The sequence below is a fragment of the Spermophilus citellus genome (genome assembly GCF_964194105.1).
Source record: "Spermophilus citellus genome assembly, chromosome: 7".
NCBI lineage: Eukaryota > Metazoa > Chordata > Mammalia > Rodentia > Sciuridae > Spermophilus > Spermophilus citellus.
Genome location: NC_138188.1, coordinates 104331577 through 104356596, shown reverse-complemented (window position 1 = coordinate 104356596; position 25020 = coordinate 104331577). Strand labels below are relative to the sequence as shown.

General features: G+C 41.3%; 1 protein-coding gene across 2 annotated transcripts; it reads left to right on the top strand.

Moving 5' to 3' along the window:
• Positions 1 to 5411: 5411 nt before the first annotated feature.
• Positions 5412 to 24396, top strand: POPDC2 (popeye domain cAMP effector 2). 2 transcript variants are annotated; one of them, XM_081301746.1, is made up of 4 exons: positions 5412 to 6314; positions 12610 to 12718; positions 17978 to 18386; positions 23921 to 24396. In XM_081301746.1, exons 1-4 carry the CDS (start codon positions 5824 to 5826, stop codon positions 24004 to 24006), a joined length of 1095 nt encoding a protein of 364 aa, XP_081157872.1. In that variant the 5' UTR covers positions 5412 to 5823; the 3' UTR covers positions 24007 to 24396. The 2 variants fall into 2 exon arrangements, with proteins under 2 accessions (XP_081157872.1, XP_081157871.1); XM_081301745.1 differs by having other exon boundaries at positions 17978 to 18527.
• Positions 24397 to 25020: the final 624 nt, after the last annotated feature.

The following is a 25020-nucleotide window of genomic DNA, read 5'->3' as shown; positions in this document are numbered from 1 at the left end:
TGGGGCTAATGTTGTGGCTCAGTGGTAGAGTGCTTGCCTAGCACATATGAGGCGCTGAGTTCGATCCTCAGCACCACATTAAAAAATAAATAAAATAAAGATACTGTGTTCATCTGTAACTGAAAAAATACTTTTAAAAAATATTATGAGGGCTGGCCTTGTGGCTCAGCAGTGGAGCATGCGAGACCCTGGGTTCGATCCTCAGCACCACATAAAAAAATAAAAAGTGAAATAAAGGTGTTGTGTCCAACTACAACTAAAAAATACATATTTAAAAAAAAAAGATTGTGAGTATTGATGAAAAAATGATGTAGATAAAACACTTAGCATCTAGCACTTAGTGTTATTTGCATTTCTCTAATTTGATACTGTATTAATGTTTTTACTTGAATATTCATTTGGATATAATAATTTTAGTCAGCATTGTATAGTTTACTGAGAATTCTTCTACATGAAGAATAGAATCATGGGGCTAGAGTTGTGGCTCAATGGTAGAGCACTTGCCTAACGTGTGTGGCACTGGGTTTGATCCTCAGCACTACATATAAATAAATGAATAAAATAAAGGTTCATTAATATCTAAAAAAAAAAAAAGAAAAGAAAAAGAATAGAATCTTGGCTCTTAGTGCTGCCCTGAGGTGAACTAAGACCGAAAGCCCTGCATCCTGTCAAAAGTTGAGCTGGTCCACTCAAGCCTTTCAGGAAGCCTGAAGTGGAGTAATCTGGGCCATCCTGCTCACGGACCAGGCCGAGCCCAGGCCCCACTTGCCCCATTCCGGGTCAACAGAACATTTCTATCAACCAGTTTTGTAAAAGAGTTCAAGCAATGCCGGGCACAGTGGCGCACGCCTGTAATCCCAACAGCTCAGAAGGCTGAGCAGAAGGATTGTGAGTTCAAAGTCACCATCAGCAGTGGCAAGGCTGCTAAGCAATTCAGTGAGATCCTGTCTCTAAATAAAATGCAAAATAGGGCTGGGTATGTAGCTCAGTGGTTGAGTGCCCCAGAGTTCAATCCCTGGTATCCACCCCCCCAAAAAAGAATTCAATGAGAAGATAAAAGACATCAAAGAAGGCATTCCTCTGCCTATAAAAATTTTTGTGAAGCCTGACAGGACCTTTGAAATCAAGATTGGAAAATCCATTGTTTCCTACTTCTTGAAGACAGCTGCTAGGATTGAGAAGGGAGCCTGCCAGGAAAAGAGGTGGCAGGCTTGATGACTTTGAAACACATATGAGATTGCCCATGTCAAAGCTTAGGATGATGCATTTGCCCTGCAGGATGTACCACATCCTCTGTTGTCAGCTCCACCCCAGCTCTGCCTGTTTATTCCCTGAGCATTCACCCCCATGTGGAAGAACTGGCAGTCTTTCAGAAGGAACAAGCCACATTCCTGGCTGTCAGAAGGGAGGCAGATTTGGCAGCCTAGGCAGAAGCTGCCAAGAAGTGACCCCTGCCTTCTACATTCTAGGAGTTTGAAGGAAGCATCTGAAAAGGAGGTCAGTGTGAATGCTTCACCTAAGAGAAGAAAGGGAGGTCACACCAACATGCTTGTTTTTACATATATGGTATATTAAGGGATTACATTTATTACATATATGACATATAAGGTATATTAATATAACTTAATATGGTATATTAAAGGATTGATCCTGAAGAAACATCTTTTGTTGCAAAAAAAAATATACACTTTACCAACCTGCCTTTTGAGTACTCCATAATATTTCTACCGACCCTGCCTTTTGACTACTTTATAATGACACTGTAATGGAAGACTGTATAGGAAAGTAGTTGCAAGTGTAAAAGGGGAAATAGCTATGGGAAGATAACCTGTGTGTCTGCTTAAGATCAACTTGGAAATACATATCCAAAGCCAAAAATCATGTCTCTGTTCTATTTTAGCATTTGTATTAGGAAAGCATTAATCTCAAATCCAGTGTTTTTCAAACTGTATGTGGTGAAGAACTAGGTTTTTTCCCCCAATTTCATCACAGACCCATAGTAGAAAAATGAATTTTAAAAAATACACTTCAAAGAGGCACACACTGCACAAGTGCATAGTTTTTGTTACTAATTAACAGGTATACGTTTCTGTTAGAATAATACAAGAATATCTAAACACACTTAGTTTCTGTCCGTATCTCGGTATGGACCAGTAACCAATGGGGAGGCCACACTTGTGAGGCACTGTGTAGCCAGTTGACTTCATAATCTGACCCTAGCCTGCCTCTTCTGCTTTGTGTCCTGCTTGATGCTCTTTTGGATCTATCTATCTATGACAAGCTATTCTCTGATATAGAATATGCATTTTGTTTTTGTTTTACTCCTGGACTTGACTTCGAATTCTGTTACACCTTCTGGAATGCCCTCCCCTAGCTAGAGAACACCCACCGTCTTTTTAGACCTGTATTTGTCTCCCAAATTCTTCATGCCTCCATCAGTGTTTTTCCTTTGAATCCTGGATCTACTTTTTAATGTGTCAGGCTCTCCTACTAGATCAAAAGTTCCTTGAAGGTGGTAATTGCTTGTTCATCTTTATATCCCCTGTTACCAGCACAGTTTGTCCTGAATAAATGCTTACTAATTGAGCCAACTCAACAAATGATGTGACTTACTTATTTCTTTTCTTTTTCCCCAAATATTTCCCACTATACTTCCTGCTTGCATGTTTGTGAACTTCTTAATAATAATATACCTTTTTGGCACAGGGGATTGGACCCAGGGGTGCTGAGCCACTGAGCTCCGTCTCCAGCATTTTTTTTTTTTAAATTTTGAGACAGGGTCTGGCCAAGTTGCTGAGGTTGGCCTCAAACTTGTAATTCTCCTGCTTCAGCCTCCCAAGTAGCTGGGATTACAGGGGTGTACCACCATACCTGGCCCCAAGCTAGTTCTAAAAGCAAATAAGATACAACTTTACATTGCTGTGATCTCATCACTGGTCCTATTCTATGGGTTTAATGTTACTATCACTGCAAGCATGATTCTCTAGTATGTGTGCCGCCCAGTGGCATACTCCAAGCCCCTGTGGCAATAATAATAAAAACCTGGTAGGATGGTATAGCACAGACAATATCTAATTTAGACTCACACTGACCTAGGTTTTCATCCCTATTCACATACTAGCTCTGTGACCTTGGGAAAATTCCTTAGCCTAAGGAAACTGTTTCTTTCATTAAAAACAAAAAACATATCTTGGGATGACATGAGGAAACCATAGCTGCTTGATAAAGGTTAGTAGCCTCTGCTGAGATAAGTGCATGCAGATTGACAAGGAAGCAGACTGAGTTCAGCCTTGGGTCTGCCTGTCTCTTTAAAGGGTCAGGGCCAAACCATTGGGCAAGCTGGGAAAGATGACCCGATTTGAAATTCTATCTGGGTAGAGCCTTGGTTTCTTCTCTGTTTCTGTGCTCTGACTTCCTTGCTTACAGCTGGCCGGGACACCTACTCTGGAAGCTCAGGGGGTGCATGACTAAGGTGGACAGATGAGCAGCTGCTACTCATTAAAGTAGGTGGGGTGGTTGGGAGGCAGACAAGTGACATAAAAGTAACAAATGGAAATCCCTAAACTCCACTGCTCAAATGATATCATGGGTCCAAGTCATTGCCACGAGGGGGGAGCATGGGGGCATATCCTTTTCCAGCACTCCAGGCCTTTTCCTTTACCAGCAATTTTATTTTAATTTTTGTTTTTAGTTGTAGATGGACACAATAACTCTGTTTTATTTGTTTATTTTATTTAGTCCTGAGGATCAAACCCAGTGCCTCACACATGCTAGGCAACTGCTTTACCACTAAGCTACAACCCCAGCCTCACCACTGATTTTTTTTTTTTTATCCCTCTTTACTTCAGAAAGAAGGAAATGTGGTACACATTTACTGGTCAGTTGATTTTAATTAAATTAAAAACTGGCTTCCTTCAACATGCCATACATTTTCACACCACTAGCAATGCTGTTTTCTCTCTGCCTACCTTAACTCTTGCACCTCAAATCAAACACTGGCTAGTAAGTCTTCTCTCCCAAGGCCACCCTTCCTTCTGAGCTGCCACTGTTCTTTAAACTTAACACAGGCAGTCACTGTACTCCACACCCTGAATTGCCATTGTTTTTTGAGGCCTCTTTCCCTTAATAGAGTGAAACGTGACTTAAGGTAGTCACTCAATAAATATTTGTTGAGCTGAAAGCTTCTACTCAGCATATTTGACATTTCTTCTCAATGTTAGATTATAGCAGTATAGTACAAGTCTGTGTGGATTGAGCACTTGGATAGTGCTGGGAGGTCATTGAGCACCACCATATGTACTTCAGGGGCTTTAAAAAATGATACTACCAACCCAGTAGCCAGGACAAAGAATCAAGAGTCATTTGGAAGACAGTCACATTTCTTAGTTTAATGTTTACATATTCCAGATTTATTTCTTGGAAGCCCATAGTAAATCCCCAAATTCACCTAGAAGTTCTCAAAAGTCATCAGACTTATAGGAAGTGTGGGCTGGGAGACATGTATCTACTCCTGCATGTCCACTTACTGTGCAAACCTTTTGGAACACAGTATTTAGTCTGATAGTCTTGGGTTCAAATCCTAGCTCTGCCTCTTAACTCCCTGAGGGAGTTTTATTACCTCCCTGAGCCTCATTTTTTTCAGATATAGAAGGAAGATTGTTTTTGCGACTGAATAATAAATATATAAAATGTCTAATGTAGGTTTGGCACTTAATGGGTGTTTAATTGGTAAACACCCATTAACCACCTGACCCTGCTGCTCTGTGGTCAGTAAATAGGCAAATAGGTATATATTTATAATTTGAAAATGCTGGGGTGGTGGAATGGTGATCTGGGTAATTTATTACCATTTTTTAACTATTACTAGATCCAGACACAGACATGAGAGAGTCAACTTAGAATTGAAAAAGTTGCTTTACAGAGCTATTTTTGCTGAATGCATGTCAAACATCTAATCATATCTAAGTGTGACTTAATAAAAACTTTCAAGGGGTTTTCCAGCTTTCACTGCTAGGACTTTTTCAGATAATACACCCACCCTTTTCTCCTTTGATGTGTCCTCCACCTCTACCACTAAGCTACAACCCCAGCCCCACCACTGATTTTTTTTTTATCCCTCTCCACAGGGAGCTAAGGACAGTGTTCTGCTTGGCTTTGAGGTAAATTCCATGCTCACTTTTCCTTCATTCCTCCTTGCCTGCCTGTCTTGCCCCAGGTCTTATCTTGTCCTTTGAGAGGTATGCTAAGTGCTCTGCCAGCCTGCCTGAATGCCTGGCCTGTTTTTTCTCACTGCCAGTACCTCTTAGATTCCAATTCCAAACATGGTATCCCTCTGGGGTCACCCTTTCTTCCGGTGCCAAGAGACAACACATTCCAAATGGAACACAAGTGTGCCTCCCATGCTGGGCTCTCCTCATTCTGCTTGGGAACAGCAGAGAGCAGGATGTGGCCACTTCATCCCTCACTGAAGTTTTCAGACTCGTGGTCCTTTCTCTTGGGACAACTTAGGCTTTGAGCTAAGAACCAAATATGAAGACTGTCCTCAGAAACTTGAAGCCAAGGAATCTTGCCAGAGCTCTACAGAAAGAGCCAGAGCCTTGCTGAGGGAGAAAGAGAAAGAGAAAGTTCTAAAATTCTCCATGAAATGTACTATGTTCTGGCATTCATTCTCTGCGCCACTGGAAGCGTTCCTCCCAGCAAAGGTAGAGTAGGTGGTGAGAAGCTGGGGGTGAAAAGATACCTGGGAGGGCAGATTAATTCATTTCCTGAGTTTCCTGTGTGGGACAATATCAGAGTCCAGCAAGTCTTTGTGACACCTCAAAAATGAGCGCCAACAGCAGCACGGTGGGACAGCTCCTCTGGCGAGGGCCAGTGTGCATTAGCTGGAAACAGGATCCGGAAGGGGCTCTCTACCACCTAGCCAACTGCTTCTTGCTCCTGGGATTCATGGGAGGCAGTGGGGTATATGGATGCTTCTACCTTTTTGGCTTCCTGGGTACTGGTTACCTGTGTTGTGTGCTGTGGGGCTGGCTTGATGCCTGTGGGCTAGACATTGTCCTTTGGAACGTCCTACTGGCAGTGGCCTGCCTGCTCCAGCTGGCACACCTGGTGTACCGCCTGCGCATGAACACCCTGCCTGAGGAGTTTGACCTCCTCTACAAGACGCTGTGCCTGCCCCTGCAGGTGCCCCTCCAGACCTACAAGGAGATTGTTCACTGCTGCCAAGAGCAGGTCTTGACTCTGGCCACAGACCAGACCTATGCCGTAGAGGGTGAGACACCCATCAACCGCCTGTCCCTGTTGCTCTCTGGCCGGTAAGCTATTCTGTCATTGTCATTGCCCAGAACTTCTTTCCCCAGCCCACACTTCTCATTTCCCTAGTGTCCCTTTCCATTTCATGTTCCCTTTCATTGAGGGAAGGATGTGGTGAGTAAAATAAACCAAAATAGATTTTTCTAGGAGTGAGTTTGCTTCCTTTTTTAAACACATGTTCCAAGAGGAAACTAGATCATGAGGCATCTTCTTGGTTGGAAAGAAAGATTAATTTTTCCTTCTGTATACATTTGATATTTGCTAAGCATTAACTAGGCATAGGGAACAAGGCCAGAAAGGGAGGGGGTTCCTGTAACCCCTGTTCTCTGCCAGGGCATCAAGGGAACAGCCCCACTTGTGTTTGGAATATTCTATACCAACTCTAACTAGTCTGTGTACAGCCAGGTAAAGAGCAAGAATACCCTTTGTCCACTCTTTAATACCCTGTTGTTCAACTGAGATTCTTGCAGACCAAGAAGTCAAGTACTGTAAATCTGAGCACCTTAGGCTGACAAAATATTAGTGATGCCCACGTATATGTCATCAGGGATTTGGTGGAGACATCTTCTCCTTTGAAGAAGACTGACAATGGACATTGGTAGCAATGTTCTCAGTCAGGATTGGTGTGTACCCAATTAACCTGCATGTGAAACTGGGCCATTGATGTTTTAATTTTTTCTCTAATTAATATCTAATGAGAAAATACCATGGGACTCTGTGCTTCACACTTTGTAGGCAATTGTGGACTTCTTGAAATATTTCACTAGTGGTGCTTGCACACTTCTCACACCAATAATGTGGTAGAAAAGTTAAGGGGATAGATAATCAGAAGGCTCTGAATCTAAGAAAGAAAGAAACAACACAGTTTTTTCCAACAACACAGTGTGGAAAAAAATCTTGATGATGATAGCATGACAACTACTATTATAGTAATAATAAATTTTATGTATTAATTTGCAAAATTCAAGGTGTTATGTATATAGGTTTTGGTCTCAGAGGTCCTGAATTGAGTGAATTATAAGGGGAGAGATTTTGTGACATTTTATTTCATTTATGAGTAAATTGAAAGTGTAAACAAATGTAGTTTTTTAAATAAACAAATACACATCATGACTACTGCCAAAATATTTACTACTTATAGTTTCATGCTTAAGATAGAACCAGTTCAGAGAACTTACTCATTCATGAGATCCACGATGCTCTTTTTGTGGCTCCTCTGTTCAGTGGAGGGAATTGAGACCAGTAAAAGTCAACCCACCTCCACTGTACAGTGCTCTTGCTGGAAGCACATTACTATTATGGAATGGTTCAGGTATCTAATATATTACAGATTTCCTATGAACTTATATAAAACCATGTCTCTGTGAAGGGGAGAGAAGGGCTTGTCCTTGTGTAGCTTTTCCTAGAATACTTAATATCAACAGCCTAAATTAGAAATCAGACAATTTGATTTTTTTCTTTTCACAGTTTGGATTAAGGATGTTATTGTTGTTCCTCTTATTTGGTTATCTTTCAAAGTCATCCTCTCCCAATTTGGCTAAGCTGAACAAGGGGATGAAGCTTCTTGTCTGTGAGTGAGCTCTGGTTTTAAGGAAGAATCACTGTACCCTGGGCTATTTATAGTGTGGTACCAAACACCTCAAGGTAGCAGAAAAGAACTCTGTGCCAGGAAGTGGGGGCCTTTTGTGTAGACTTCCCTGTCTTACATGCAGACATGGAGCCCTTTGCTCAAATCTCAGAAGTCTTTTTGTATTATTTTATTAAGGTCAGTTAGTCCCTTTCAAGATTTAGAGAACAAAGTGACTTCCTCAAAACCTATCACCCTGTTAAGCCGTACTTACTGTTGGAGAGTTTCTGTCATATAAAATCCAAAGCACAAACTCTTACAGGTTTAGACCCCTGAACAGGTTAACTACCTATCTAAGCTATTCACATAGATGGAAATGACTGATGTGTCATCCAGGAGATCAAAGAGTAAGAAGAGACCAACAATAAAGGACACAGTATACCTGTTTAAATGGCTCCAGTGAGCCTTGCCAGACTCATTTGATATTACTCACACTCTGAGATCTTGTCACTCTTTGGTGGCTTTCCTGGGGAATCTGAGGAGATGAGGGGTGCCACAGCAGCTGTGTTCTCTCCTGGTATCTTCCTTTCTTAGAGAAGCTTTCTTTCTTTCTTTCAGGTTTTTTTTTTTTTTTTGAGATTTTGATCACCTTTTTTGAAACACAAATGAGTTTACTGGTTTGTTCATTGTTCATTTTTTCTTTCTTTCCCTCCTGCTTTTGTTCCTTCCTTCCATCCTTCCTTCTTCCTTTCCACAAATATGTATTAAAAGTAATAGGGACTAGGCCTCTAGTGCTAAATGTGAAAAATATTGCCTTTGTATTCATGGAGTTTACAGTCTATCAAAACAGCTGATAGTCAATGTGTGCCAGAGTGGGTAACAATGGATATAGCATTTCTATGGAGAAATGCAGAGTGCAATGAGAGCATGTAACTAAAAGTGCTGGATTTCACTTTTCTGGGGAGGTCAGACAAGACACCCTTCCTGTAATAGGGGGTGTTCAAGCTGAAATTGGAGGAAAAGAGGTCTAACTGGGGACAGCATATGTAAAGACCCTGAGGTAGGAGAACACTACACTTTTTATCTTGTTTTCTTTCATTACTCAGGGAAGCTCTGCCAGGCAGTCTCTCTATATATTTCCTGGTCTTGTAGGAATGTGTTTCTGCCTTTCGGAAGTTATGGGCTGACTCCATCATTAGCTTGGTTTGAGACCTACATTCCCTCAGTCTTCCTCCTTTAGGTGGTCAGGTAAGAGGCAATAGCTTATTAATTGCTTGTGTGTGTGTGTGTGTGTGTGTGTGTGTGTGTGTGTGTGTGTATCATTAAGAGCAAGACTCAGGAGTGCTTATATCCCATTGACCAGAAGTTAGCCCCTTGGCTATACCTAGTGAGAAAGGATGTATGGAGGTGTAGTCTTTAGTGGTGCAGCCATGTATTCAGTTAAAACTCTAACACTATGGAGGAAGAGAAAAGCAGATATTGGAGAACACACTGCTAGACTGGATTTCCCAGATCTCTGTCTCTCCCCATCCTTATCTACTTATTAGTATCCTATTTATCTTTTAAACTCAGCCCAAGCCTCCCTCCTCCTCCTCCTCCTCTTCCTCTTGCTTTGTTTTTGTTTGAATCATATACACTCATATGAACAATTCAAGCAAGAGAGGCAAGTGCAAAGGAGGAAGTTGTTCAAATCATTTAATATTCCAATAAGAAAATGACCAGTATTATATGAGGTTAACATTATTCCAGGTATCTCTAATGATGTGAACAAAGAGGACAGTAAGCTTCCCTCTGACTTCCCCCTACCTTTATGCCCTCTCTGCCTCTTAAAACCTCTCAGAGGTAAAGTGGTGCCAAAGTCAGACCCAAATCCTCCCATCAGCTCCCTCTTTACCTTGTTGGAAACTTGGCTGGTCCCATAGCTTCAAATGATACCTGAATGCCAATGCCTCCCAAATTTACATATCCAGTCTTGTTGCTGAATAAATTGGTCAGCTAGATTACAGGGAATTTAACCTTAGTAGAATTTTTTTCTTAAATTGATGCATTATAATTATATACAATAGTGGGATTCATTATTCCATTCATACATGCATAAACAATCTGATCAGTTCCATTCTCCCATATTATTCCTGTCCCTCCCCTCTTCTTTCCCCCAGATTCCATTGCTCTTCCCCATTCGATGATGATGATGATGATGATATTTTTAAGTTACTGCATTACTGCATTATAATTATATATAAGCATGGGATTCATTGTATTATATTTTCTACATGGACATAGCATAATTTGGAGGACTTCATTCCCCAGTGCTTCCCATGCCCTCTCCTCCTAACTCCTTCTCAATCCCCTTCCTCTATTGATTTCCCTTCTATTTTTGTGAGCTCCTCCTTTTTATCAGTCCCCCCTTTTACTCTCTCTCTCTAGCTTCCACATATGAGAAAGAAATGTCATCATCTTTGAGAAGTCTTCCACCCCCTCCCCCCAAAAAAACTCTCTCCCTTCTCAGTGCTCCTATTCCACAATAGTGCTTATCACATAGAATTGCAACTAGTTATTTATGTGCCTATGACTTCCACTAAACTGTGCAACCCTCAAAGGCAAGAGCCAGATTGTATATCTCTGCATCCCCTGATCTCCAGGAATATTTGTTTAACCAGGAAAGACCCAGAAATAATGGAGGAATATCTCCCTCTAAATGGACATGTGTGCCTTGGAGATCCTCTCCTCTTCTTCTTCCTCCTCCTCCTCCTCCTCTTACTCCTCTTCCTCCTCCTCCTCTTCCTCCTCCTCCTCCTCCTTCTTCTTCTTCCTAACAGACATATCTTCTCACTTAGTACAACTCACTTAGAAGAGACTTAATCTTTTTCCAGATGCCATATCACATCTGAAATATGCTTACTTTCCCCAAGCATAGTCAGAGACAGGCCATTAATTCTAACAAATCCTCCCAAAATGCAGTCCCCATTCTCTGCATGTCCGCAAGGATACATGGACAGCAAGCAGCATTAGTGGTGTTTCTAATCCTGAGCTATGAAGATAAACCTGTGCTTATGGGCAAGTCAAGAGCAGTTTAACATGTTGGTAAAATAGAATAAGATTATTCATAAAATTAAAACATGTTAATTAGAATTCCTGGTTGTAACCATAGAAACCAACTCCAGCTAGCTGAAGGGGGAAAAGGTCTTTTAAGAAGTACAAGAATTTCTCACCAAACAAGGAAAGGCATGCACCTGAGCCTCTGCTAGGAATAGAAACAAGAACTTGTTCTATTGGGCCTTTTGTTTGATTTTATATTTTTCTTCCCTATGGCTAATTGGAGTACATGCTTTTTCAAAGTCTGAGCTACATGATTTTAAAAAGTAAGGTTTTGGTTCCTTAACAGGGAAACTTAAGTTGTGAATGCGATAGTTTTCCCCATCCAAGACATGAGTCACATTTACTTAATTCCAGTTTCAAATTCTCATGGAAGGAGTTTATCTCAGGTTAAGTTTATACCCCAGGATCATCCATTGAGCAGAGTGCATGGGATCTTTTGTCCAAAGACAGAAACTGTTACTGCCACATTATGGCTAGTGAGGACAGAGATGAGGCAATGCTAAGAGTGTCCACCATCACCTGCCAAAATCTCTGGGAAAATGGTGTCATGGTAAAAATACAGAATCTCAGTTCTTGATAGCCTGATAGCTGAGGAGTTAACCACTAAGCCTGAGTATGAGTTTTCTTAACCATAAAACACAGAAAGGAATAATCTATCTTAAGTTATTGTGATGATTAAATAAGAGAACACTTGTGAAGTATCTAGTGGACTTACCACTTCCTTCAAAGTCTGAAAAGTGGTTATAATGCAAACATGTGATGTATAAAGCATGGCTCCTCACATAGTCTACTGGGAAGGAAAAAGGAGAAGTTACCCCAGCCTGAACCTCTAGAGCAGCGCTGATCAGAAAACTTTCTGTGATGAGAGAAACATTCTATATCCCTTTTGTACAATATGGTAACCACAGGCCACATGTGGCTATGGAGCAACTGAAATGTGATTAGTGTAACTGAATAACTGGATTTTTAGTTAGTTTGTTTGTTTGTTTAAATTTGCAGTGCTAGAGATTTAACCCAAGGCCTTACACATGCTAGGCAAGCACTCTATCACTGAGCTACATCCTCAGCCCTAATTTTATTAATTTTAGTGACTATAACTGTAAACTTAAATAGTCACATGTGGCTAGTGGACAGCAGAGCTCTAGAACAGTAGTTTCTGTCCTAACTACACAATAGAATCACGGGGAAGTTTTTTTTCATATTTTTATTGGTGCATTATTTGCTGTCACATGTTTCATATATGTACCCAATAGAAAAATATAATTTGGTCAATATCGTACTAGGGAGATTTTTAAACTAATAATTTCCAGATCCCACTTACAAAGATTCTTGTTAATTGCTCTGGAATAGGGTCTAAGTCTAGGTGTTTTTTTAAAGCTCCCCTGTGGCTTCTACTCTAAAGCCTGGAATTGAGAACCATGGGTAAGCAGGAGGGCTCAGGAAGTCTCCCTGAGATCCCTTTCTAAACAGCTTCTACACATTAATCAGGTCTCTCCTGCTTTGGGTTCTATTACATTTTGGGCAAGGTGATTTGTGGGAGATTTGTGTTAATTGGCAACACACAACGACAGCAAAGGGGGTTTCAGCAGCTATTGCCCTTTCCCAAGCACTCTCTTCTCTCTCTTTGCCAGGGTTCGTGTGAGCCAGGATGGGCAGTTTCTTCACTACGTCTTTCCATACCAGTTCATGGACTCTCCAGAGTGGGAATCCCTGCGACCCTCTGAGGAGGGAGTCTTCCAGGTAATAGGGAGCCCCATAGAAGCACTGCCTCACCTGTTCTTCTGTAACCTGGCAATGTCCACACCCCTCTCTCCTCCCAAATCTGCCTTTGGATCACTGCTAATATGTTGCTAGGGTGAGAGCATCACCACCTTCTCCTCTGTGGAAATAGCCCCTGAGCGTCTGAGTTGGGAATAGAGGGGAGATCCTGGTCCCTAAAAGGTCGCTATAATATCACTTCTTTGCCTAAAACTCTTCCAGAAGACTCTAGTGCCCACAAGATAAAACCCCACACCCCTCAGAGGTTAACTTTAAATTTTTAGTGCCCTCTGGTCACACTCCAGCCCTCTTTTCCTTATACATTTTACACACATAGCCATGCTGAAGTACAGCTGCTTCTTTCAACACACCACATGGTTGGGCAACTCCTTGCCTTGGTCCCTCCTTTCCCTTCTATCTGAAATACATTTCCCCTTCTAGATGAGAGGCCATGACATCTCACTTCCTGTGTTAGTCAGCATTTTGTCACTGTAACAAATATCTAAAACAAACAAACAACTTAAAGGAGTAAAGACTTATTTTGGCTCATGGTTTCAGACCATGGTCAACTGGCTCCATTGCTTTGGGCCTGAGTAAGGCAGAACATTGTGACAGAGGGATGTGACAGAAGAAAGCTGTTCCACTCATGATATATAGGAAGTGGGCAGAGAGGTGGAGAAGATACAGTCCCCAAGGGCCTCCCCCAAGGATCCATTCCCCTCAACTAGGTCTCTCCTACAGTTTCCATCATTTCCCAGTAATGCACCCAAATCATGACTCTTTCAGTGGACTGATTGATATGATTGATAATATCGGAGTTCTCCTAATCCAATCACCTCCCCAAAGTCCCCCTCTGAAACTTGCTGCATTGAGGACCAAGTCCTCAATAGATGAGCCTTTGGAGGGCGTTTCAAATCCTCCGTGAGCCTGCTCAGATCAGCCTCTCGGACTTCCACCCCACAGTACACCGTTCCTGCCTGCCTACCTGTTTTCTTCCTTTTGTGGATGCTGACTGGTGCACAGTTGCTCTCTCTTCTAACCAACTGGGTTCCTTTCTGTCTTTTACATAATGATCTCTTTGAAGTAAAAATCTGGGCTTCTTTCTCTATCTCCAAACTCTAAAGCACAGTCCCTAGAACATAGTAGGTGTTCAATGAAGGTTTGATTAAGTGGCTGTTGGTGTCTCAGAGAATTCTATGGGACATTCACTTGCATACGAATGTAAGTGGGGAACCTAGCTGCTCAGCTTCTACTCTCTTCTCTGCCAATGCTTCAGATGGTGGTTACTTTGTAGTTCTTGTTTACTGAATGGCTAGTATGTACAGGCACTTCATACTATATTACCCCATTGACTCATACAACTCTTGCGGTTAGATATTATTATTGCCCCATTTAACAGATGAGGAAACTAAGGTACCAAAACATCATGAAATTCAGCTAAAAAGTGGCAAAGCCAAGTTGCCTGAATCTACTATTTACGTTCTTTTTTTAAAAATGGAAGGACCACCGGAAGAGTGAAGTTTAAACACCTATACTCACCATCCTTAGGGATTCCTCCTCCAGATAGTTTGCAGATACTGGGTTCTGTGTGTTTCCTACCACTTCTATCAGGGAGTCCTCCAAGCCAGCATATGAACCAACCCCAGAACAGACACATGCCAGGCAGTACCATTTGGCTTGGCTGGTTTCTGGCCCCACCCTGACACTTGTCTCTGTGATGATGGAGCTTGAGAAGTAGTCTTGATCCCACTGACAGGGCTACCAACCACAGACCCCCGCCAATTATATTTCCACCCCTATCCCCAAACACATTCCCGCCCTCAATAGCTATCCCAGCCATTTGGGAACTCCCTCAGGCTGGAAGAATGTCCAGGAGTCTGAGACAGCTGGACCAGGGCTCTGATACTGACCCAGAGGAACAGGTGGTGGGTAGCCAGGTGCCCTCCCCTAAGTTATGCTTGAAAGGAAGGGCTATAACCCCAGATGGCCTCTCAGCCTGGAATGTAAGTAGGGTCATATTCCTCCAGTTTATATTTTTAGTGTCTGCCTCGTTTGGGAGCAGTGAGACACACACATTTGCTATTGGCTGTGTAAAGTCCCATTTCCTCTTTGCAAATGTCAAATGTTGTCCCAAGTTATAGTTCACTCTGTCCTTACCTTTTGCAGTTATTTAGCCTTTGTTGACTGAGAGAGTAGTCCAAAGTGACAGTCTAAATCATAATTCACCTCATGTTTAACACAAATCTATCAACAGTCCATCATACCTCTCAATAATTCAGTTTCATCAGAACTATTGCCTGTTTACTGCTGTGACACTCTCATTAGTCATAAGAACACACATAAACGCTGTATGATCTCACTTACATGAGAATCTAAAAAAGTCAAACTTGCAAGAGGTAGAATAGAATGCTGTTACCATAGGCCTGGGAAGGGGGATGAATAGAGAAAGGGGAGACATTGGTCAACAGATGCAAAGTTTCAGTTAGATAAGAGGAAAAAATTCTGGTGTTCTGCCAGGCACAGTGGTTCAAGAAGCTGAAGCAGGAGGATCATGAGTTCAAAGCCAACCTCAGAAAAAGTGAGGCATTAAGCAACTCAATGAGACTCAGTTTCTAAATAAAATACAAAATAGGGCTGGGAATGTGGCTCAGTGGTTAAGTGCCCCTGGGTCCAATCCCCTGTACAAAAATAAATAAATAAATAAATAAATAAATAAATAAATAAATAAATAATGATGTTCTAATGCACAGTATACTGACTATAGTTAATATATATTTCAAAACACTAAAAGAGAATTTTAAGTGTTCTCACCACAAAGATAAACATTTTTTATTTATTTTTATTTTTTTATTGGTTGTTCTAAACATTACAAAGCTCTTGACATATCATATTTCATACATTAGATTCAAGTTGGTTATGAACTCCCAATTTTACCCCAAATACAGATTGCAGAATCACATCGGTTACACATCCACATTTTTATATAATGCCCTATTAGTAACTGTTGTATTCTGCTACCTTTCCTATCCTCTACTATTCCCCTTACAAAGATAAACATTTGCAGCAATGGGTATGCTAATTAGCCTGTTTTGATTATTCTACAACATATACATATATCAAAACATCACACTATATCCCATAAATAGATACCATAATAATTTTTAAAATAACATAGCACAGGAGGCATCACACAGAAATCATCATCATTCCTTCAATTTGCATCCTGTTTTACTGAACCTAAATTTTGTTTACATTCTTATTCAGTCCCTTCAACCAGCATCTGAGGTGAGTATTAAAGAAAAAGCTAGATAGTTGTCACACTTTATTATATACATGCCCATATATATGTGAGAAGCAATCAAGAAGCAGATTTCCAAAGCACCTTTGGGAAAGGATTTTATACAGGACATGAAAAAGTGACATTAGGTTGTTTTACAACATATAAGATTCATGGTCTTCACTTGATTCGTTCATTCACTTTAGTGATATTTACTGAGTACTTATAATTTGCCAGAAACAGTTAAAGGTATTTGGAATACATTAGTAAACAGAAGAGATGAAGGTCCCTGTCCTTATGTATTCTACATTCTAGTGAGAGAGACAAAAATAAGCCACAGACACAATGAGTAAGGAAATTATGTAACATGTTAGAGTAGGGTAAGGGAGAGATGGTTGTAGTTTTAAATAGAGTGGTCACAGAAGTCCTTGTTAAGCAGGTAAAATTTGAGCAAAGACCTGAGAGAGGTGACATTGTGTGCTCTGTGGGTGTCTGGGGAAGAGCATACCAGACAAAAGAAAGAGCCAGTGCCAAGTCCTAAGATGGGGCTAGTGCATTCAAGGTACAGAAAGGAGGTCAGAGCACCTGGAACAGAGGTGGGGGAAAGAGACTAGTAGGAGAAGAAGTTTAGAGAGGCAGTGGGGGAGCCAGATCATATAAGGACCAGGGTGTATATTTTCTGGATAGAGCTAAAAGTGTTTCTGAATAAGTTGGACATAAGATGTGAGAGAAAGAGAATCAAGGAAAACTCTGAGGCTTTTTGACCTGAGTAACTGGAATGATGGAGCTGTGATCAGTTGAGATAAGGGAGCTGCAGGTAGAACTGACTTGGAGGGAATAAGAAGTTCAATTTGGGATACAATAAGTTTGTACTGCTTATGGACAGTTAAATAAGATGCTACATGAACAGTTTTATATTTGAGTCTGAAAATCAGGAACGAGGCCTAGGTATGAGACAAATTTGGGAGTCAGTTGTATCAAGGTGTATAAAGGTTGTACAAAGGGGGATCTTTAACTTTCTGCTCTCAAGAGTTTGTCTTCCTCTGTACTACTTTTCTGACTTTAGACATCAGATTCTTTTGGTTACTTATAGTGGCCAAGGTAAAGGGACTTCATGGACCTGAATCCTAGGCCAGTACTTTGTCCACCTGATACAACCTGGCATACCTTATCCAAAACTTTTTCTTTAGCTGAACATTTTCCCAACCCTTTGTGCCCCTACATTGTCTTTTTTTTTTTAAGAGAGAGAGAAAGAGAGAGAGAGAGAGAATTTTAATATTTATTTTTTAGTTTTCAGCGGACACGACATCTTTGTTTGTTTGTGGTGCTGAGGATCGAACCCAGGCCACACGCATGCCAGGCAAGTGCGCTACTGCTTGAGCCACATCCCCAGCCCTACATTATCTTTTTTTAACATTTATTTTTTAGTTTTAGGTGGACCCAATATCTTTATTTTATATTTATGTGGTACTGAGGATTGAACCCAGTGCCTCATGCATGCTAGGTGAGCACTCTACCACTGAGCCACAACCCCAGCCCCCTACATTGTCTTTAAAGCAAATAATATTCAGCATTTTTCTTTCTCTTCAATGCATTAGGAAGCCCCTCATCCCCCACTTCTCTATATATCTCTCTCAACTCAGAACCTTTTGTAGCCATTACAAGTATCAATCATGGAGCCACAGACTATGAGAGCTGAGGAAAGAGGATATGCAGACTGAGAATCCAGAAGGTGATGAGTGAGTGAGTGAATGGCTGACCCCAGGGCTCCTGATGCAGGACACTCTTCATTTCACTGCACACAAGTACAAGTCATTCAAATCCTGGCCCTCCTCCAGTCAAGACCATCAAGGGATACTGCAATGAAAGTATAGCCATTTATTAAGTAGCCATTGCTTCTTTGTGCTTAACATGGATACCTTTTCTGGTTTAAACCTTCCCTTTCTTTTATTGAACCCCCTCAGGTCACTTTGACTGCTGAGACTGAATGTAGCTACATTTCCTGGCCCCGGAAAAGCCTCCTTCTCCTTCTAACCAAGGAGCGGTACATCTCCCGCCTCTTCTCGGCCCTGCTGGGCTATGACATCTCAGAGAAGCTCTACACTCTCAATGATAAGCTCTTTGCAAAATTCGGGCTGCGCTTTGACATCCGCCTCCCCAGCCTCTACCATGTCCTAGGTCCCTCTACCCCAGATGGAGGGCCAGAGTCCGAGAAGGAAGATGAGGAAGTCTGCGAGCCATCCTTGTCCCCTGTTCAGGCCACGCCCACCTCTGTCCAGCATGTGTCTCCTTGTTCTCCCCCTCCAGCTGCTACCAACCTACCTGCACCTCTTTCCCGGGCCAGGATGTCCAGGCCTGACAGCGGCATCCTGGGTGAGGACTCCACCAGTCTGGTGCTGGAGGATTTTGAGGAGGTGTCAGGATCAGAATCGTTTATGGATTATAGGAGTGATGGGGAGTACATGAGGTGAGGGCGGAACTAACATGGGCACTGTCACCGTCTCAGGACCCCACGTAAGTACACAGAAGGTGGCTACCACCTATCCCTGCCAGAAGCTGGCCTTAACTCAGCTTCTAAGGACAAAAACACCAGCTTATGAAATGTCATCTCTCAGAGTACTCATAGAAAGTGGCATTAACCCATGTTGCAGACAGAAACTCACTCTGGGTGCATGTAAGGCATGAAGGGATTTTTAAAACTCATTCCTTATAAACTATGATTGCATCTTGGAAAAAGGCTGCTTGACATTTTGAGTAGGCAGGTAGGTTGCTGAATTCTCTTGTAAGGTTGTGCTGGGACCATAGGAGATTTATTTGTGGCATATATTTTAAAGGAAAAAATTGCTAGCATGGTTCTACTTCCTATTGATTGTCTTCCTGAAATGGAGTTAGTTCTGGAAACCTGTTGTTACTCAGGCTGGACTAGGCAGAAATCTCTGTTAAAATCACACTTACCCCAGGATCTGCTCAACTATTTGAAAGAGACGTGTGTTCCTAGGCTAATAGTTCTGGGAAGAATATGTCTCCAAATTGCTTTCTTCCTTAATGGAGGGCATGTTGACCCCTTGGGCAGAGGACTGAGTGCTGCTCTGATTAAAGTTACTATGATAGTGGTAGAGCACTTGCCTAGCATGTGTGAGGCACTGGGTTTGATTCTCAGCTCTGCATATATATAAGTAAATAAAATAAAGGTTCATCAATAACTAATAAAAATATTTTTTAAAAAGTTACTCTGATAAGACAGGTTTAGGATAGCTTGGCTTTCCCCAGCAACCCACACACAGGGGAGGTAGGCTGGGTTTGAATCTTGGAGGTGAAGAGTTCCCTCACGGACGCATGTACAAGAAAGAACATACTCACTAGTTCTGGGAAATTGCTTTCATGTTCCCCCTGGCTGTTCTCACAATACTGTGACATTTTCCTCTGGGACTCTACCAGACCATGGTGGAGGTCTGGCTTTTCCTGAGGAAAATCCCACCATCCTCAATTTGTAAGGCATTTCTAAGTGAAGGGGGTGCTAAGAATACCAGCATTCTTTGGGAAGCACCGACAAGTCTCTTATGCAAACAGCCCGATGCAGAAGGCCTCCAGGGTGCACAAGTGAACGAGTGAATATTTGTATATTTTGAAAACAAAGTTATATGAATGATAAGAGAGGTGAATTGTAAGGGAGAGATACATGGTTTCAGAGGGACTTTATCATCTTCTGCGGTACCAGTGTCCTCAAAACCATAGTTGAGCAGATTCTGGGGTAAGTCGAAGGATCTTTCTAGGACCTATGGTCACATTGTTGACTTCACTCAATGCACTGTCCCCTCTCACAGGCCTTCCTCACCTCTGGTGTTGGGATTCACCTCACTCTCAGCCATTCCTGCCAGTTGTCCTATGTGTCTAAAGTGTTCCATTTTATGTCCTACTCTGACCAATGTGCCTACCCACCTGCACACTCTCTTATCCTGTTTTCTCATGTTGTTCTTCCCTGTTTTCTCTTCTTTTCATGACCCTATTTATTTTATTCCTTCTTGCCTGTCTTTGATTTCTGACTTCTGCTCAGTTTTCTGCTTTTTTTTTTTTTTGGTACCAGGGATTGAACCCAGGGCATGCTTAACCACAGCGCCACATTTCCAGCCCTTTTTTTGTTTTGTTTTGTTTTTGTAGTGCTGGGAATTGAATCCAGGGCCTTGTGCCAGCCCTTTTAAATTTTTTGTTTGTTTGTTTGTTCTGAGACAGGGTCTTGCTAACTTGCTTAGGACCTTGTTAAATTGCTAAGAAACTGGCTTGAAACTTGTGATCCTTCTGCCTCAGCCTCCCGAGCCTCTGGGATTACAGAGTTTGCTCTTAAATGTCCCTTTTCTTCTCCTCAGTTCAATTTCTCCCTCTCTTTTTGTCCTCTGTCATCTCTCCTTTTATTGTTTATATATATATAGCTCTCCTGTTACCTTTGTTTCCTTTTGTCCACTTTCAGCCTTGTTCTACTCTATTCTTCCTCCTAAACCACCTTATGATTCCATTTTATTAATTTTAAATTCTAAGTCTTCCAAAATCAATACCCTTTTCTCTGAATAAAAAAAAAACACCATTAAAGTAAAAGTGTCTAAATTACCAACTTTTAGGAATGTTTTCCAAACATCAGGGAGAAGCAGCATGGTAAAAAAGAAAGAGACCAGAACTGGGAACTCAAAGTTCGGGCTTCTATGTCTGGCTCTGCTAAGTAATGTGTGACTTTTTGCAAACCATACAACCTCATCGAACCTCGCTTTCTTCTTTGAATGGTTGAACCAGCTGTCCCTAAGAGCCTTCTTCAATTAATGTGAAAAAACAAAGGATAAGCTTTTCAGAGGAGGTAAAGAGAATCATTCTGTCCACTGAGCAATGAACGCAAGCCCCAAGACATCTGCATGTCTCAGCAAGGACTCTGCTATATTTCACAACCATTTCTCTATTCACTTGTGACTGTTCACCCTGGGTAGGGTTTCCTTCTTGGCCAGAGTTCCCTCTATTCTGTACTTGTAATGAATCATCACCTGCCATGTTATTGCATTCTATATGAAAGGGGGTCACTATTCAATCTCCACATTCTCTACCCTTAATACTATTATGAAATACCTCTTTTTCAAATTTAGACATTTCTCAAACTTAAGATGAGAAAACAGCTCATGAAACTGATTTTCTAAGTACTGGAATTTGCAACATAAGGCGAGTAGGTGGTTTATGTTTGTTTTAGTAATAGAGAGGGAAAAAAATACATTGTTTACTTTTTAAACCAGAGTGTTTTTAGAAAACATGATCAAATTGGCCAAATCTCAGATGGCTTTCAGCTAAGTCTGTGATAACAGGATAATTTAACTTGAGATCTTTTTCTGAAATTGTGTTTTGGGATGTTTGGCTTAATTTATTTGCCATCAGACTCCTTATAGGGTTATTACTTTAATGAATAAGCATATTCCCCATGATTGGTCACAATTTGCTATCATCTATTTCCTTGCCCTCTAATTGCCAAAATTTTAAGCTCATTGCTATTCATTCCACCATAGCACTTATGTAAGAGGCTGAATTCTGTACCGTTAGGAATGACACAACTGCCTCACATAGACACCAGGGCTTGTCTCTCACACCAATTCAATTTAGGAACAACTAAAAATAGTCAGAGCTTCCATTGGAATCCTTTTGACAGGAAATTTTTTAGTCTGGTTGTGCCCAAAATTGAACTGAAAAGGGTGCTGCTTCTCTTAACAGGAGAAGTGCTGCGGATCGTATTTTCATGCAGGAACCTCCTGCCAGATTCTGAGTTATCCCTGACTTCACTAGGATTTTTCACATGCATTCTGTGGACATTGTCTAAAGTGGTCCATTTTATGTCTTATGGAAATGCTCAATGAATGAGGGGCCATGTTGAGCTGCATCTCTGAGGTGGTCAGTTAAGTTAGACAATGAATCCATTATCACAGACTAAATTGGAAGTTGTCTGCAATTTGGCCAATTTTGATTGTTTCCATGTTGTTCTGAAAACTCTGGTTTGGATGATAAAGACTACATATTGTAAGCTGGGTGCAGTGGTGGACACCTATAATCCTAGTAACTCAGGAAGCTGATGCAGGAGAATCACCAGTTCAAGGCCAGCCTCAGCAACTTAGTGAAACCCTGTCTCAACATAAAAAAATCAAAAGGGCTGGTGATGTAGCTCAGTGGCAGAGTGTTTGCCTAGCAAGGCTCTGGGTTCAATCCCCAGTATCACAAAGAAAAAGATATTTTTTTAAAAACTATGTACCATATTATAATCTGTTTATAAGTACATTATAAACAGATTATAATATGGAGGTTAATTGTGGTTCAAGGAAGGAGCCCAGGACCAAGAAGTAGTACCAAGGCTAAAGAACCAACTCATCATTTACAATCTAGCATATATTTCAAGCACTATTCTAAGCACATAAGCAATAGTTTAAAGTGTTAAAGATATTTAATCTGCAAGAAAAGGGAAAGTATGATATCTTCAAAATTTAAAAAGAACAGCAATTAGAGTTTACTCAACTTGGTGTTGTTCTTATGGGCATAAATTTGATTTAAAGTCTAAAAGTCCTAAGGAGAAAGATTTTGGCTTAATATCCATAATGAATTTTTTGTAGGATAGTGAGTTACTCGTCATTAGGAGAGTTCAAGCAGGGGCCAGAAGAGACTTTGTAAGGTGATTCAGGCTCTGGGAAAAGGATGCCTTAGATTATCACTAGTAAGATAACTTCTAACTCTGCCACGCAATGATTCTGTGATTCTAAGATCTGACTCTAGTCCTGCTGTTAAGCACCATCAGGAGGAGTTTCCTTGTCTGCTCTGTCTACCTTACCAGGTTGCTGTGAGGATCAGTGAGATAAAGTGTCTATACTTTAAAATTCCATATGTGATATCTCCAGTGAATAATCTATAGAACTCTCCTTCCTATTCAACCCAGCTGAATGAGGTAACAACCAAAACCTATATTGAAATATGGTAAACTTTGTTGAGCTCCTGTCTTTTATTTTGTTTAGCCCTCTCTTATTCTTTCTCTCTGTCAAAGATACTTGATTCTCCTTCTTATTTCCTGCAGTTTGTCTTTCCAGGAAAGGTGATAGCTGGCAGAATCCCCTGAGCGAGTGAAAGGTGGAGGCCTAAAGAGAGCCCAGACTAGTTCCCCAGCTTCTGAACAGCCCAGTGCGGGCTGGGCCTCTGGCTATTCTCCTGTATTTGTTTAGGAGGAGACAAATCTCCTCCTGAACACATTGTGTTCAGGCTTTCTCCTTCAGAAATGACTGTAAGGTGCTTTGTAGCTGTCAATGTGAGTCAACAGCACTTTTCTCAGAAACACTGGAAAGACTTCTGGGGCAGAAACCTTGCTTTTGATAGTGGCATGACAGGACCGGGGTCTCCAGTAGTGCTGCCTCTGCCACCATCGGTTTCCTGTATCAGGTCACAGAGCAGCAGTTCTTGCCTGCATCCTGGGGCCCTGAAACCCTGCAGCTCCAGGTATTCTTCCACTTCTGTATTAAGGACCTCACTGTACCTATTCTTCTCCGTCAAAATAAAAGACAAGAGCCCTACAAAGTTTACCATATTTCAATATAGGTTTTGGTTGTTAACTCATTCAGCAGGGTTAGATACGAAGGAGAGTTCTATAGATTATTCACTGGAGATATCACAGCAGATCTCTTGGTCCTTTCACCTATAAAACAAGAGGGTTAGATTAGATAAAGTTCAAAACTGATTCACACCAATATCCTAGAATGGAAGGATTCAAACATACAACTGCTTTACCATGTCAGGCATTGGGTACAGTTAAAATTGGGAATTGGGGAAAAAAAAGAATGAAAAGAGCCATGACTTTAGGCACAATCTGGAGCCATAGTGCTGAAATTCTTCCTCTTTTTTTCTTTCCACAGCCTCTAGATCTCCTCTCCAAATCTCCTCTCAAGATAAGTCCAGGATTCAGGCCCCTTTGGCTCCCATCCACACTCCCGAACTTTAAGGATCACCAGGCTGCCCTTTTCTCTGTGGCCAGCACAGCTCTATTCCAGGATCACAGGATGGTCACTTGCATGCATGCCCCTCCTCTCACCCACTGGAAAGCTCTGGGGAAAAGCAAGAGTGGACACAAAGTGCCAGCCCTGCAGCTACACAGAGGGCCTGGGGGACATTGAGACACTCTAAGGAAGCCATCCACAGGAGTGAGGCCCACATTCCATCCTTTGCTAGCAGCAGTCTTGGCAAGTAACAGCCTCTCTGAGCCTCATCTCTAAAGTGGGATTATAAAACCTACCTGACAGGGTTGTTGTGAGGATCAGATGAGTTGATTTAGGTGAAGCACCTATGTTGTGGCATGGCACATGGTAAGCACTCAATAAATCACTCAGCTCTTTTCCTATGTTATTTCTTTGAATTGTCTAGAAGGATCAATTGAGGCAACTACTCAAGAAGTTTTCATTGGTGGTTATTTTTTATTTTTCAATTAAAATTCAATTTATGGAAGTAGAAACTGAAGACACAGTTTTCCCTTAGGCTTTTAAGTTCAACTTACAAATCTCTTATTCTATCTATGAGTCTAGTATAGATAATAGTTTTTTAAAGGATTTTTACAAACTTAGTAAATTAAACTTAGTAAATTAGTTTCCTTAAAAACTTAAAAGTGGACTTATAAATTAACTATATTCTGTTACTTTTTCCATATATATATATATATATATATATATATATATATATATTCTGGCTCTCTATTCTGTGTAATAATTAATCCTAAAACAATGACTTGAAACAGAAACAGTAGTTTTGCTCATGAATGTGGGACTTGCCTGGTTTTGACTAGGTGGTTCTCATTCAGGGTTTCTCATGCTGTTGCAGTCAGGTCATAGCTGGGACTGGAATCAACTCAAAGTTCTCTTCACCTACCTGTCTGGGGCCTTGACTAGGAAAACTCAAACAGTTGAGGAATGGACCAGCCGGGGAAACTTGGGCCTCTCTTCCTCTTTCTCTCTGAAGTAACTTC

Excerpts from the sequence above, each read along its gene's own strand:
- POPDC2 (XM_081301745.1), top strand. The coding sequence starts at position 5,824 with ATGAGCGCCAACAGCAGCACGGTGGGACAGCTCCTCTGGCGAGGGCCA. Across the intron at positions 6,315-12,609 it reads TCCCTGTTGCTCTCTGGCCG|GGTTCGTGTGAGCCAGGATG; the intron begins GTAAGCTATTCT and ends TCTCTTTGCCAG. Across the intron at positions 12,719-17,977 it reads CTGAGGAGGGAGTCTTCCAG|GTCACTTTGACTGCTGAGAC; the intron begins GTAATAGGGAGC and ends GAACCCCCTCAG.